The sequence below is a fragment of the Labrus bergylta genome, chromosome 4, assembly GCF_963930695.1.
Source record: "Labrus bergylta chromosome 4, fLabBer1.1, whole genome shotgun sequence".
NCBI lineage: Eukaryota > Metazoa > Chordata > Actinopteri > Labriformes > Labridae > Labrus > Labrus bergylta.
The window spans coordinates 27,324,004-27,336,804 of NC_089198.1; the positions used below are offsets into that span (position 1 = coordinate 27,324,004).

The window sequence follows — 12,801 nt, forward strand, 5'->3', positions numbered from 1 at the left end:
ATTGTCCTACTGTTTCCAAACGCAGCTCAGCACTAAAACACCATCATTTATGACCTCAAAGCTAAAACATTATCCATAGCAAAAAAAAAAAAAAAAACTCATAGGCATATTAAAAGTAGAATGTCAAGCTAAAAGCATTGATTGGGATTAATGTAAAGTGAGTGTATGTGGGTGAGTAGTTCTGGGTACATTCAGTTTCCTGAACCTGTTTCTGCAGTGTTGTTTTGGTATAAATACAGGCCTTTCATTCAGCACGGGCAGCACAGGTATTACTCCAAACATAAAAGAGAACTCAGTGTAAGTGTCACAGTAAACAATCGCAGTAAACCAGAAGAGTGACCTAAATGTTCCCAGAGGCTCCATGTTCACTAACATGGTCAGAGATCAGATTGGGCTATCTTTAAAGGTTCAAATGGAAATGGGTGTTTAAATTCCTGTTTTAATGGTAAAATCCTGTTCAGCCACTGTGGAGATATCGAAGTCTTAATTGGTGGAAAATATCTGGCCTGCAAATGTAAGGGGTTTAGGTTTCAAAGAATATGACATCTGTAAACTATGAACATAGTTGTTGTTTTTTTAACAAATTTACATTTCAGATTTGACTTTTTTATGAAACCATTGCTGAGAACATAAAACCCTTTTTATGAGGAGGAAGGAATATATCTTCTCTCTGACTCATCTGATACAGTTATCGCCTCATGAGTGCCAAATATCCATATTTTAAGTTTAATAAAGATGCAGCATTTTAAACATTTTTCCATGGCAGCTTCAGTCCCCACTTCAGGAATATTCACTGAAACGTACACAGAAGTTAGTTAACCAAAAACAACACGAGTTGGAATGAGAATAAAAGAAGACGACAACAACAGTGGAAACATTTGAACAGGTGTGAAAAGAAGTTAAAGAGGTGGAACTGAAACCAAATTGCTGCGAATAAATACGTGAATCCTGCACTTCACATTATAAGGGACAGTTTATATTGTTCAGCTAATCAGTTATTGTGATGTGTCATTATAAGCTTGCCTTGTAGTTTATCAAACATCGCAGAATCACTGTACGTAAGCCTCATATTGTATCTTATCCATCGTATTGTGTTACCATGGGAGTCCCACCCCATTTTAACATAATCTCATATATGTGTCAAATGAAGAGAATATGGAGCTCAGAGATAATGAAGCAGCTCAATTAGATTCTGCAATCATCCAAAGGATCATTTACACCTGTGCTTTTCCTGTGACATGTCAAAGAGTCATAATGAGAAAAAGAAATATATCATGATGCTATAATCTTCTTTTATTTTGATATTCACGCCCCTCACAGCCTAAATAGCCCCCTGATGAAGATGATCCCTGGAGTCTTATTGGTGCAACAGAGACTTACCTGATACAGACATTAAAATCACAAAAAAGTAAGAAAGATGAGTGAAAGGTTTTTGAAACTTCTGTTAAGACATTTGTTTTTGTAATTTTCAGGATACTTCTGATTGATTGATTGATTGATTGATTGATTGAAAGATTGATTATTTCTATATACCGGTAGTAATTTATAAAGTCTTTAAACGCGGCCGCAGGGTAGGTGTCAAATGAGCAGTTCAACAGCAAACACTAACTACACATGAACAGGGAAAGATCAGCAAAGATATAAAAGGCAACATTTTTTCCACACGGGGTCGAGGTGTGAGCAAAGTCAACCCAAACTAAAAGTTCCTCACAAGAGATTTAAGGTTTTATAAAGTTAGGATAATGTGTACATTTTTCTTCCCCTTCACAGGACAGTTGAACCTCAGTGTCAGAGAGACGGCTTCAAAGAATGTTACTTCTTAAACTTTCTTTTTATTTGACATAATTTTTCATTTGCAAACACTTATTTGTGTTCAAATCACATTCATGTATTTCATAACCACAACGTTGTGCCAATTTATGCCACCACTTTCAGGTTTTTTGTTTTTTTTCTCAGACTCTAAACATCCCATGACATTTACTATCTCATCCATAAAGTGATAGAGTGATTGGACTTTGTGCACATCGACCTCTAGCTGACACCATGACTCGCTAAAAACAGAATTTAAGATTCTGATTTAATATTTACAGTTCATCATAAACATTTGGCAAAAAACCCTCACAAACATTTGGCACATAAAGTCAGCAATAAATATACTAAGATATGCATCATAAAAACAACGAGAAACCTGGATGGATTATCAGACATCAACAACAGAAAGTGAGTGTTCACATCAGATCACAAACATGAGAGTGAAGAGACGGAAAACCAACATCTGACTTTGCTCCACCTTGAATCAGACGAGGGACAGGTACTATTTACATGTGTTCTGGTTTGATCTGGCTCATTCAATGCCACTAAAAACAGTTTTATAAAATAAGTGATGATTGACTTTTCTAAAATTTCACCCCTTTGGCATTCCTAAGCAAACAAACACCAGGGATGATTTTTGACAACAATATGGCACACTTCTGCTCCCTGATCAAAGGCTATGTTCACATAATTATCCACAATGTCAGCAGGAAATAAACGTTGAGTCCTTTTAAAAACATCTCAAATATAAACTCCAGTCCTTCATAGTGCCTCTAAACATTTGGACGAACAAATCCAGGTCTAGGAAACAGATTTTTGGACCCGTTCAGAGGTGGAGGACACAACGTCACACTTTGCAAATCCTCACATCAAGTATTTATCAAACTCTAGTCATGTCATGGCTCAGGCCAGGAGCGTGGTGCACTCTGGGTAATGTAGTTCACAGGGACTTGTGCTTGCCCAGCAGGCAGAGGCTGAGGCACTGCAGCAGGCCTTTCATCCACATACAGTGAGCGAGGAAGAGCAGCAGCATGCAGGCGCCGGCCGAGCAGTAAACCCCGATCACCGTGCTCTCCTCAGGCAGGAAACACTTGGACAGAGAGTAGCTGCTGGGGGACACCGATGCCTGGGGGGAAGGGGAGAGTAAAGGGGTTAAAAACAGGGTAAAATTCAGTGTTACATGCAGGCAGATGAAGCTGACTGCAATGAGCTCCCTCAGCCACTAGAGGGCGTCCAAAAGTCAGAAATGCTAACTTGTATTTGATTCTTTCCTGTGTGGTCCATCTTAATTTCATTATTTCAAGATAGCCGTGCAGCAGTGCAACATTTACTTTTTAAGTTTCTAAAAGAGAGAGATGTTTTTCTTAATTCAAGAAAAGTAACAAAATGAGCGTGATGCACTCGGCATCGCAAGGGAAAGTGGCTTATTGTAAGTGTAATGGGATATTTTTCACTAGAAATGAGACAAATACACTTGGTAAGATTTGATATTCTGCAGTGTCCTTTTCTGTTGTTTTTTTTCTAATTCACATGCAGCATGAGACTGTAAGAATAAAAAGTAAACATGAAGACCTCTGGCAGGAAGTGAATTCATGCAAGGATGCTAATAAGATCAGGAGAAGAGAAAAAGTTTTAATAATGGCTGCTACATCTGTTCTCTCAGGGGTGTGTGACCCTGTCATTTATTACTTTCATTTATAGCTACATTCTGTCTGGATAACATAGAAAAGACTCTCTGGTGGAGGTGGTGTCACTCACCAGGATGAAGCTAGGGTTGTTTCTGTTCCTCCAGCTGAAGGATGGCACACTGATTTCTGGGTACTTGTTGTCATGGAGAACCTCACATCCGCTGTGGGTGTGTCCACTCAGTATGAGGCGGGGCTTAAACCACTGCAGCAGCTGAGAGAGACAGAGAGAGAGAGAGAGAGAGAGATCAGCTTCATAGACGGACCGGTTGCTGCTCACTTACATCATCAGTTTTCATCATCATCATCATCATCCTCGTCATGATCTGCAGTTTCCTCACAGGACTGACTGACAGCAGACGACTGGACTGTATTTTAACTGGATTAAGCCGCTTCAGAAGCTCTGAAGGGGGACGGGGGGGAGCAGTCGAGGCAGTGTGATGAGACTGCAGAGTGCTCACTCACCCTCTGTGAGGCCTCCTTAGACAACACGTCATACTTCTCTCTGAACAGCAGGTGTCGCTCTTCAGGAGGTGCAGCATCCTGACCTGAGCAGCTGGCGTCGCTCACTCTGTACAGAGGATAGTGCTGCAGGACAAACAAAAAAAAAAACACACACAATGATCACCAATTCATGATTTCATTTTTTAAAATCTGTTTGGGTTCTGGCAGGAGTTGTGTGTGCTGCAATGCCAAATGATGTGCTAAAGATAGGCAGCTAAGACAAAATTACACACACACACATGGGTCAGCACTCGATTAAATCAATTAATTAATTAATTAATTAATTAATTAATACGTTTGTTTTATGAATGAAGTATGATGGACAGTATTAACAATGAAAGCTAAGTTTTTTGCCATTTATCAATGAAGAACACCATTTTTTTTTCTGATTCAAGCCTCTGATGTGAGCACTTTCTGCTTCTTTCATTGAATATATATTTCTAAATTAGATATTCTTGTCTAGGGAGTGGAATAAGTGATAATATGACGTTGTTTGGGCTTTGTAAACTGGTATCAATCAAATTATTTTATGATGTTGTGATATATCAAAGGTCACATATTATGCAAAATACACTTTTGAACACTCCTGTCCCTAGTCTGTCCACAAACCCCCCCATTATGAGAAAGTCCATCCTCTCCGTCTTTTGCCTGCTCCACTTATCAGAAAATGTGTGCTCAAACAAGCCGTTTGGAGATTTCCCTTTATAACATCACAAAGGGCAGTAGCCCCTCCCCCAGGTGGGTGACACTCCCGCAGCTAGGTGTTTGTTCTACCCTCTGAGTCTGCCTTCTTCCCGTAAACAATAGGACATGGAGCAAGAAGGCCAAAGCCACCCAAACCCTTCAGGAGAGGCGTGGCCAGACACAGCTCATTTGAATTTAAAGCTACAGACACAGAAACAGCCTGTTCTGAGCAGGGCTGAAATAGAGGGGTTTATAGGCATGATCAAATACAGGACTGGAGTGGATTTTTAGAGACAAACATCAGAGACATGTTTATGCGAGCTCTGAGATTTATTCAAACTGGTTGAAAAGGAGGATAATATGACCTTTAATAAAAAAGTATTAAGTACTTAATGTTAAAGTATTAATCATATTAAGATTGAACATAATGCTGATTTGTTCATTTAAAACAAACTGAAATTAAACTTAAACCAGTAGAGCCACTTAAAGAGTCACCAACCTTTTCTCTAACCCCCTTTCTGGTGTTTCTCTTTTTTCCTAGTTTTGTAGGTTTAAGATTACAGAAATCCTCTTATTCCACTCTGCCTCAGAGTCTCACATGGATTGTGTGTCAGCTCGCTCGCTGCTCCTCATTTAAGCTGCGTGTTATGAAAAGTCATTTTGGGGTTTCTATAGCTCAGTTTGAGTGTTTTGGTTAGTAACATATTAAGGTCGATGATCCAGATGGAGGCGACTCATTTCAACAAGGTAAAGTGTTGAAAGCAACCAGCAAAGAGATGCTCTCAATGTGAGCTCTAATGTAGAAGTGAAAGAACAAAAAATGTGCTCATTGATTAACATTGAATAAAAGGCGATCGATTAACAACAATGTAAAGAACAGAAAGCTGCTGCAACAAACCAGATTTGAGAACTAAGAACCAGCTAACATTTGACATTTGATAAAGGACTGTAGTGAATAAATCAGTCGGTTAGATCATGGTCTACGCAATAAGTACTTGAAATAATGGGTTTGAAATGTTTTCAACTGTCTAAATAGAATATATAAATATGGGCACATTTAATGTGAACAAGTACTGTAATGCTTGTTTCCGTCTGTAGTGTCTGTGTTTTACTACTTTTACGTTTGAATTAGGAACATAATCCACATTGATGAACATAATAATAACATGCAGTCCTAAAATAGTTAAAAAATAAGCTCAACCTCAACCAACTTTTTAGACCTTTAGACATTTTTTCAGATTATACAAAAATTGAAACTGAAGGAACTTTTCAGGACTTGTACTTGTCTCTGAGGCTTTGTACAGTTTGGTATTAGAACATTATTTGGGTCGTTTTAAGCCGTTATTGATAGGAGAGTAAAGAGAGATAGGAAATATTGGGACAAGAGAGTGAAAGATGACGTGCAGTAAATGTCGAGAGTCGGAGTCAAACCCAGGACTGCCAGAGGGACTGTCGCCTCTGCACATGGAGCACAGGATCTAACCGCTGAGCTACACCCACACCCCAGTAACAGATCTCCAAAGAGGAAATACCGGGGCTGAACAACAATAGAATTTCAAGCTAAAAAGTTACATTTTTGGATGGTAGCCACCTCATTTAAACTTCTACAGCACTGTTGAATGCATTTTGCAGCAAGAACACTTCAACACCAGTACAGACCAGTACAGTTTAAGTGTATCCAAATGTATCTTTAACTTGAACTGACTGTTCTGCAGCATCAGTTCTCCCTGTGTGTAAATGTTTGAATAAGACTTTCAGATGCAGAGTGAGTGGATCTGTGCCAGCTTTACACAGACACAGAGTGCAACTATAGTTTACCTGCAGCATGATGGGGGGCGTTGGAGGATAGAGCTGCGAGCCCTCGCAGCTGTCCATCACTGCGCTGCCCGTCTGCGAGTTCTGCAGAAAAAAAAAACACAACATAAAGAATTCATCAGCTGCCGTGTCCTCCAACATCAGCCAACATTTTTCATTTCATATCTCTCCAATCCTTCTGTTTCAAGAAGTCTTTTGCAGGAAGGAAGAGAAGCGAACAGCCCAGACTTTCAATGTGCCTCACAAACACACAGTGATAAAAAAAAAAAGAAGAAGCACAGAACACCTGCTCCAGATGAGACTGAGCTTCGGATTTAAGAATCATTTTCTCCTTCCACACTCAGCTCTGTACTTTTGTACTTAGTGATGGCCGACAGCAGAGAGTGTTTGAAGTGCTGTTTGTGAACATGTGTGAAAATATGCTTCTGACTTCCAGGAAGTCTTCCTCCCACCTGAAGGGAACAGTTGAGTTCTCTGGAGAGTTTGATCAGCTCCTTCTCCACAGACTGGCAGATAGGACATCCGTCACCGTGCAGGGCCACGCTGTTCACCAGCAGAAAACTGTGGAAGATGGGAGAGCGTCTCAGTAACTCTGTCGTTCAGATCTGCAGAGAGGCTGCAGAGATCGATCACATGAGGAGACTTGGACATACTTAAGAGAGCACCTTTATGCTAGTCTCATATGCTAGTACGGTAAAATCCTCACGTTGTATTACAGTTCTTTTTTTCTCCATATCATAATCCTCACACATGTTTTTCTAGTAAAGAAAAGTCAGAAGGAGACTTTTTGTAGTTGACAGTTGTTGTGGGTGCATGCTGATATCAGTTTATATCTTAAATGCATGAGTGTTAAAAAGAAACGTTTTTTCATTTTTTGACCTCTAGCAGATATTCTAGATCTCTAGAGAAGTTTCCTGTCTGTTGTCTGATATAAAAAGCCGTTTTTTGGCACATACTGACTCAGAGGGATTAAACCTGTGACCTTCCAGCCTGCTGAGTCACATCCCTGCAGCTGTGTCACAGGTCATCCTCTGTGTTTCATGCTCCTGCAGACACTCACTTCACTCCCTTTTTGGTGACGATCCGGGTGGAGGAGGCGTTGAAGACCTTCTCGAAGCGCTGCAGCTTGAACCAGTCCATCCTGCAGAGAGACAGAACGTGCTCATCAGGCTGAAACACAAAACCATGCTGCTCAGCCTGTCACGTCTGTCTGTCACACACTGTTACATAAGAGCTGCGAGCCGTCTCACTTCTGCACCAGTCAAATAAATAAACCCAAACATGAGCAGCGGCTGCGTGTCGACGTAATCCTGCATTTCTGAATCACAGACATCAAGCACTAAACTGGAGGAGGATTTCATGCGTCTCGCTGCATTTGCTTTCACAGCTTCTTCCCCCTGAGAAATTAACAGGAAAAGTTTCCAACAAAAAGAGCGTTTCAAGCACAATAAATGCAACATCTCTGCAATGAATGCAATCCAATTTGACAAAGCCACAAAAATACAGGCTCAAAATTCCCCATGAAGTTGGATCAAGACCTCATTAAAATCTGGGAAGTGATGCCTTAAAAGGGGTATTGTTTGTCAGATTGCTTTATGTTGTGCAACTTTGCAGATTTAAGTTGAAACAGACAACACTGTAGGTTGCTCTCTGTCATTCGGATGGTCATCAAAGGTTCCTGTACTCTTTGGTAGCCACATGTTTCAGAGGTTGACATTTGGCATGGAGGTCTGCAATCCTGTGTGGTGTGTCTGAAGGTGTATTTTAGGTTCGGTGGGTGTGTCTGTGCCATTTGACAAAAATCCCACATGCTAATGGGACAGGCTTTTCGCAGAAAAAGTGCAAAATTTACAAACAGATTCACAGATTTTTCTTTGCCTGAAAGCCGAAAGACAGCGGAAAACTGTTCATGCCAAAAGTGGAAAAGGAGATGTGGCACACACGCACGCACGCACGCACGCACACACACACACACACACACACACACACACACACACACACACACACACACACACACACACACACACACACACACACACACACACACACACACACACACACACACACACACACACACACACACACACCACTATCCGCATCCCTTTTCATGACTCATGAACCGGTTTTGTGAAAACTTGTGGCGGATTTACTGAACTTATCTAACTTCCTTTTTCTTTGGCTGAGTTAAATTCAGGCTCTACAATTCATCCTTTCATCCTGTCATGTTCCTAACCATGTACTGACTGCACCTTTTGTGAATCTGCACTCGTTATCTAATCGTAGAATGTAAACTCATCCCTAGGTCACAGGTACAGATAAATCTGTTCTTAATACATCCAGACCTACGCAAAAAAAACAATTCCTGTCTTTCCGACGGTGGATAAAAAATCTGCTAACTGAAGGTATAAATCTCTCAAACTGGGTCAACAATGAAAAGGTTGCTTTGTAAATAATCTCCTAAAACAGATGGGCACTGTAGTTTAAAAAAACTTTCAGCGGTGGATTAAAACATATTTGGGTCCTGTAGAAAGTATTTACAGCAAATACGTTTTTTAAGAGGGAGTCGCCTCAAATCAGTGAAACATTCATTTATTAATTTTATCTCTTTTGTCTGCTCAATATTTCTAGAAATACTAAATCAATAATAAACTTGCTGCCTTGACATATGGCAGTGAGTGACGACTGCTTTCACTGAAAACTATTTCTAGTCAAATCTCTCCTACTTGGCTCATAATTACATGTTTTCCAGGGGTCATGCTGTGTGTTCCCTTTGAGCTTGTTTGATTTTTGCTGCAATAGCTGTAGCTTTTATTGACATTTGTCCTCTTTTGGAAGTCTGTTATCAGGGCAGTAAACAACAAATGAAACTCTCAGCAGAGTCCTTCCCTCCTTGCATTATTACCTGATCAGATGAAACCAAAGGATTAACAATAAACACACTCACACAATGAGCCTCTAAAGCATGTCCTTACTCATAATGGAAACCGATGTCGTGGTTCCCAACCAGTACGACCAGTTCTGTGTCAGTGGTGTGTCTAAACATCCTGTGGAAGCGGCGCACATCATCCTCCCAGTGCTGCAGAAGAGAGGACAAACACAAACACAGCTGAAGCAGGTTTCTGTACAGGCCTTTAATAAGATCAAACTCCCATAGGAGCGCTCATGATCCCAGTTAATGGGATCTCAGAGGGTCACCCAGCAGCCCCCATGGGTGGCTGGCCTGAGCTGCTTTGATTCAGAGTCAAGATTCAATTGTGCACCTGCAGGACTGAAGCAGCTCACAGGAGACCTTTAATTACATCACAGTTGTGGGTTTACATGATGTTTTTCATACTGATGTGTCTGCAAATGACTCCCTGATGCTGATTCTAATTAGCACCCAAACAATTAGTGGATTGACTCAAGATTAGAGTACAGTAATCTTCAGAATTGATTATTCTTTGAAGTCATTTATCAGGGAAGAAATAGCAAACATATTCTGGTTTTAAGCTCTAGAGGAAGATTCATCTTTTTTTTTTTTAAATGGATTATTAAGATAAAACGTGCAATTTGAAGACATTTGTAGGGGTTTAAACGGGTTGATGATGATGTTTTATGGCATGTATAGAACAGACAGATAATCAAAAGAGAACATAATTAGTTTATATAAATGCAGCCTATACTTTCATTTCACTCTGTGAATTCTTCATTTTGAAAACAAAAAGTCAATTAACCTCTATTTTTCATTGTGAACTGAAGTCTTTCTCAATGCCACATATATGCGCTTTCAAAATCAGCCGAGGATTAGCTGCTTTTTGTGTGTTTTATTCAATCTTTAAATGAATAACTTTGGGTTGTGGACACATTTTCTAAGAAAAAAATGACTTCTTTTTTTTACATAGGCTTAACTCATGATTAATTGATTTATAAAGAAAGTATCTGGTGGACAATGAAACAATTTTTTTATGTTTGTGGTCATGTTTCAGACAAAACAGGTATAAATCAAAACGTCATTTTGCATTTTGAGAATCATTTTCACAAAGTCAAAATGACCTTAAACTGGTCATCCGAGAAAAGAATCAATACACCGATCTGTAACTAGAAAGAACATTCTGTTGTTGCTGACCTACTTCCAGTGTGTCTCTGTCTGTCTGTATATTCCAGGATTTGACTCCCTCCTCTTGCAATAAATCCACAGAATACAAATTACAGAAGAGATGCCAACCGAGTGTTAAACTGTAGAAGGAAGCTGACGGGGGAATGAAGTAGATTAGTGGAGATTTTACAGTCTGCGAGCTCTGTTTCATTTTTTAATGAGGGCTTTTTTTTTTCTCCTCCATGAGGCACACTTGCTCAACACTTCCTCTTTCTTAAATCTGAGTTGATTTATCCCACTTGACATCCAGCAATAGACGTGTGAGGATTCCGGGGGGGGGGATTTTTTTTCTTTCTACCTAAAAGCAGGATGGATATAGCATGGATGGCTGAGAGTGGATAGAGGCTGCTATACTTCTGCTGTTGTTATTGTTGGTGGTGTTTTCCTCAAAAACCTGCAGCCTCCTGGGCCTGGATGGTACAACAAAACGATGGTGTTGGTGATGATGCTCGTGATGACAAAAGAGTGCTTGCCTCTGCTCTGCATCCACATACTGTTCCCTCACAAGCATCATCAACAACCACGACCACCACGACCACCACCACCACCCCCATCACCACCACCTCCTCTTCCTAAGCAGTGTGGCTTTTCAGACAATGAGGAGAAAGAAAGGGAGATCTGTGTTACCTTCTGTGAGCTCCACTTGCCTTCGTCGAAGATATCCCCGAGAATAAACACTATTTCAGGCCTGAGCAGCCACAACGCGGTTTGGAAAGCCCTCTCCATCTGCCATTCCCTTTGGAGACAACAAGTAAGCCTTAGCCCATAGGTTGTTTTTGTTTACAAATCACTGAACACAGAGGGACAATGGAAGAGAGCTAAACAAGGGAGCAGGAATGACATTACCTCCTCAGCTTGTCAAACCAATGTCCCCCCACGGCTCCCAGGAGGTGGGTGTCTGACAGCACCATGGCGCGGACCGATGAGTCCGCTGACCGGCCGTCGATGCCCTCTCCGCCGGCCCGCGCATGGCTGCTCTCCGGCCAGCCGCACTTGAGGATGGTGGGGAAGTAGATGAGATACTCGCAGAAGAAAAAAGAGCCGCCGACCACCGCAATCAACAGCACCGCCACCATCCATCTGACGCTAAACCTCGGCATTTCTTTGTTATTCGGCGGCTGGGATGCCCTGAACTAGCGCACTGGCGGTGATGGAGCGGTCCATGAGGCATCTTCTTTCCCTCCTGCAGACCCGCGACTCTTCAGGTCTCCAGCCGTGTGATGCTCATGGCAAGTTCCTCTGAGGCTGCGTCGGGAAGGAAAGAAAAAAAAACACTAAAAAATACTCCCTGACGTCCCAGGTGATTTAAAATAGCAGATGAAAAGTTTTTTTTTTAAATCGTCCCCTGCAATAGAGACAGCCGACAAAGGCAGCAGCAATGCCTCTGTTTCACAACCACTGCTCCGCTCCTCTCAGCTCACCGACAAGCTGGACATGTTTCAGGCGCACATGCTTACAAAATAAAACCACAGCTTACAATGAGAAGCACATCCATTGGCTGCCTTTTTTTGAAGTGCCTAATAAATAAATGAATAATAGGACTACTTGAGTAAGCTCTATTCAATTTGAGTTTCATCGACACAAGAAATTGATGTGTAACTACAGCAAAAGCTACTTTTTAGGGATGAGGGTGCTGTAATTAAAAGAGCACTATCCTACATTAAATCATGGAACATTTGAATAACCTATAGGCCTACACTTGTTAAGTTTACATGAGATTTAATATTGTAGCCTACATAAATAGCTTTATATCACTCACAAAGATGGAACTCAACACATGTATTTTTTTTCATTTGTAATGAGTTTCTGTGTGGATTTAACATCACTTTATTTAGCTTAGCTTTTCTTTTTATTTACACATTTCCATTTTTTTTTTGACAGTGGCACAATAGTTCACTCAGCGAATATCTGTATCTCATCTTAACACTGCATTCTTATGTGAGAGATATTATTTTAGTATTCATTTTGTTCTGAAGTTTTTGCAGTAGGTAGCCTAATTGAGGCTTGTAAAAATAAAAAAATAGTATAATATTGTTATACTTGAAAAAGGAAGTAGGCTAATAGGGCTACTTGTAATGAATTAAATTACATTTTATTTATTGATTTTATTTATTTATGTTCATCCTTTTTGTAATAATTCGCTTGATACCATTATATTTTCTCAAA

At 40.5% G+C, this 12,801-nt stretch overlaps 1 protein-coding gene across 1 annotated transcript; it reads right to left on the reverse strand.

Annotated features, from left to right (window-relative positions):
• Positions 1-1,812: 1,812 nt before the first annotated feature.
• Positions 1,813-12,074, reverse strand: mppe1 (metallophosphoesterase 1). The gene is made up of 9 exons (XM_020630425.3): positions 11,482-12,074; positions 11,263-11,371; positions 9,473-9,576; positions 7,561-7,641; positions 6,953-7,061; positions 6,504-6,584; positions 3,963-4,085; positions 3,571-3,711; positions 1,813-2,938 (listed from the first exon to the last, which is right to left on the reverse strand). The coding sequence occupies exons 1-9, from the start codon at positions 11,733-11,735 to the stop codon at positions 2,753-2,755; spliced, it is 1,188 nt and encodes a 395-aa protein (XP_020486081.1). The 5' UTR covers positions 11,736-12,074; the 3' UTR covers positions 1,813-2,752.
• Between the last annotated feature and the right edge of the window lie 727 nt (positions 12,075-12,801).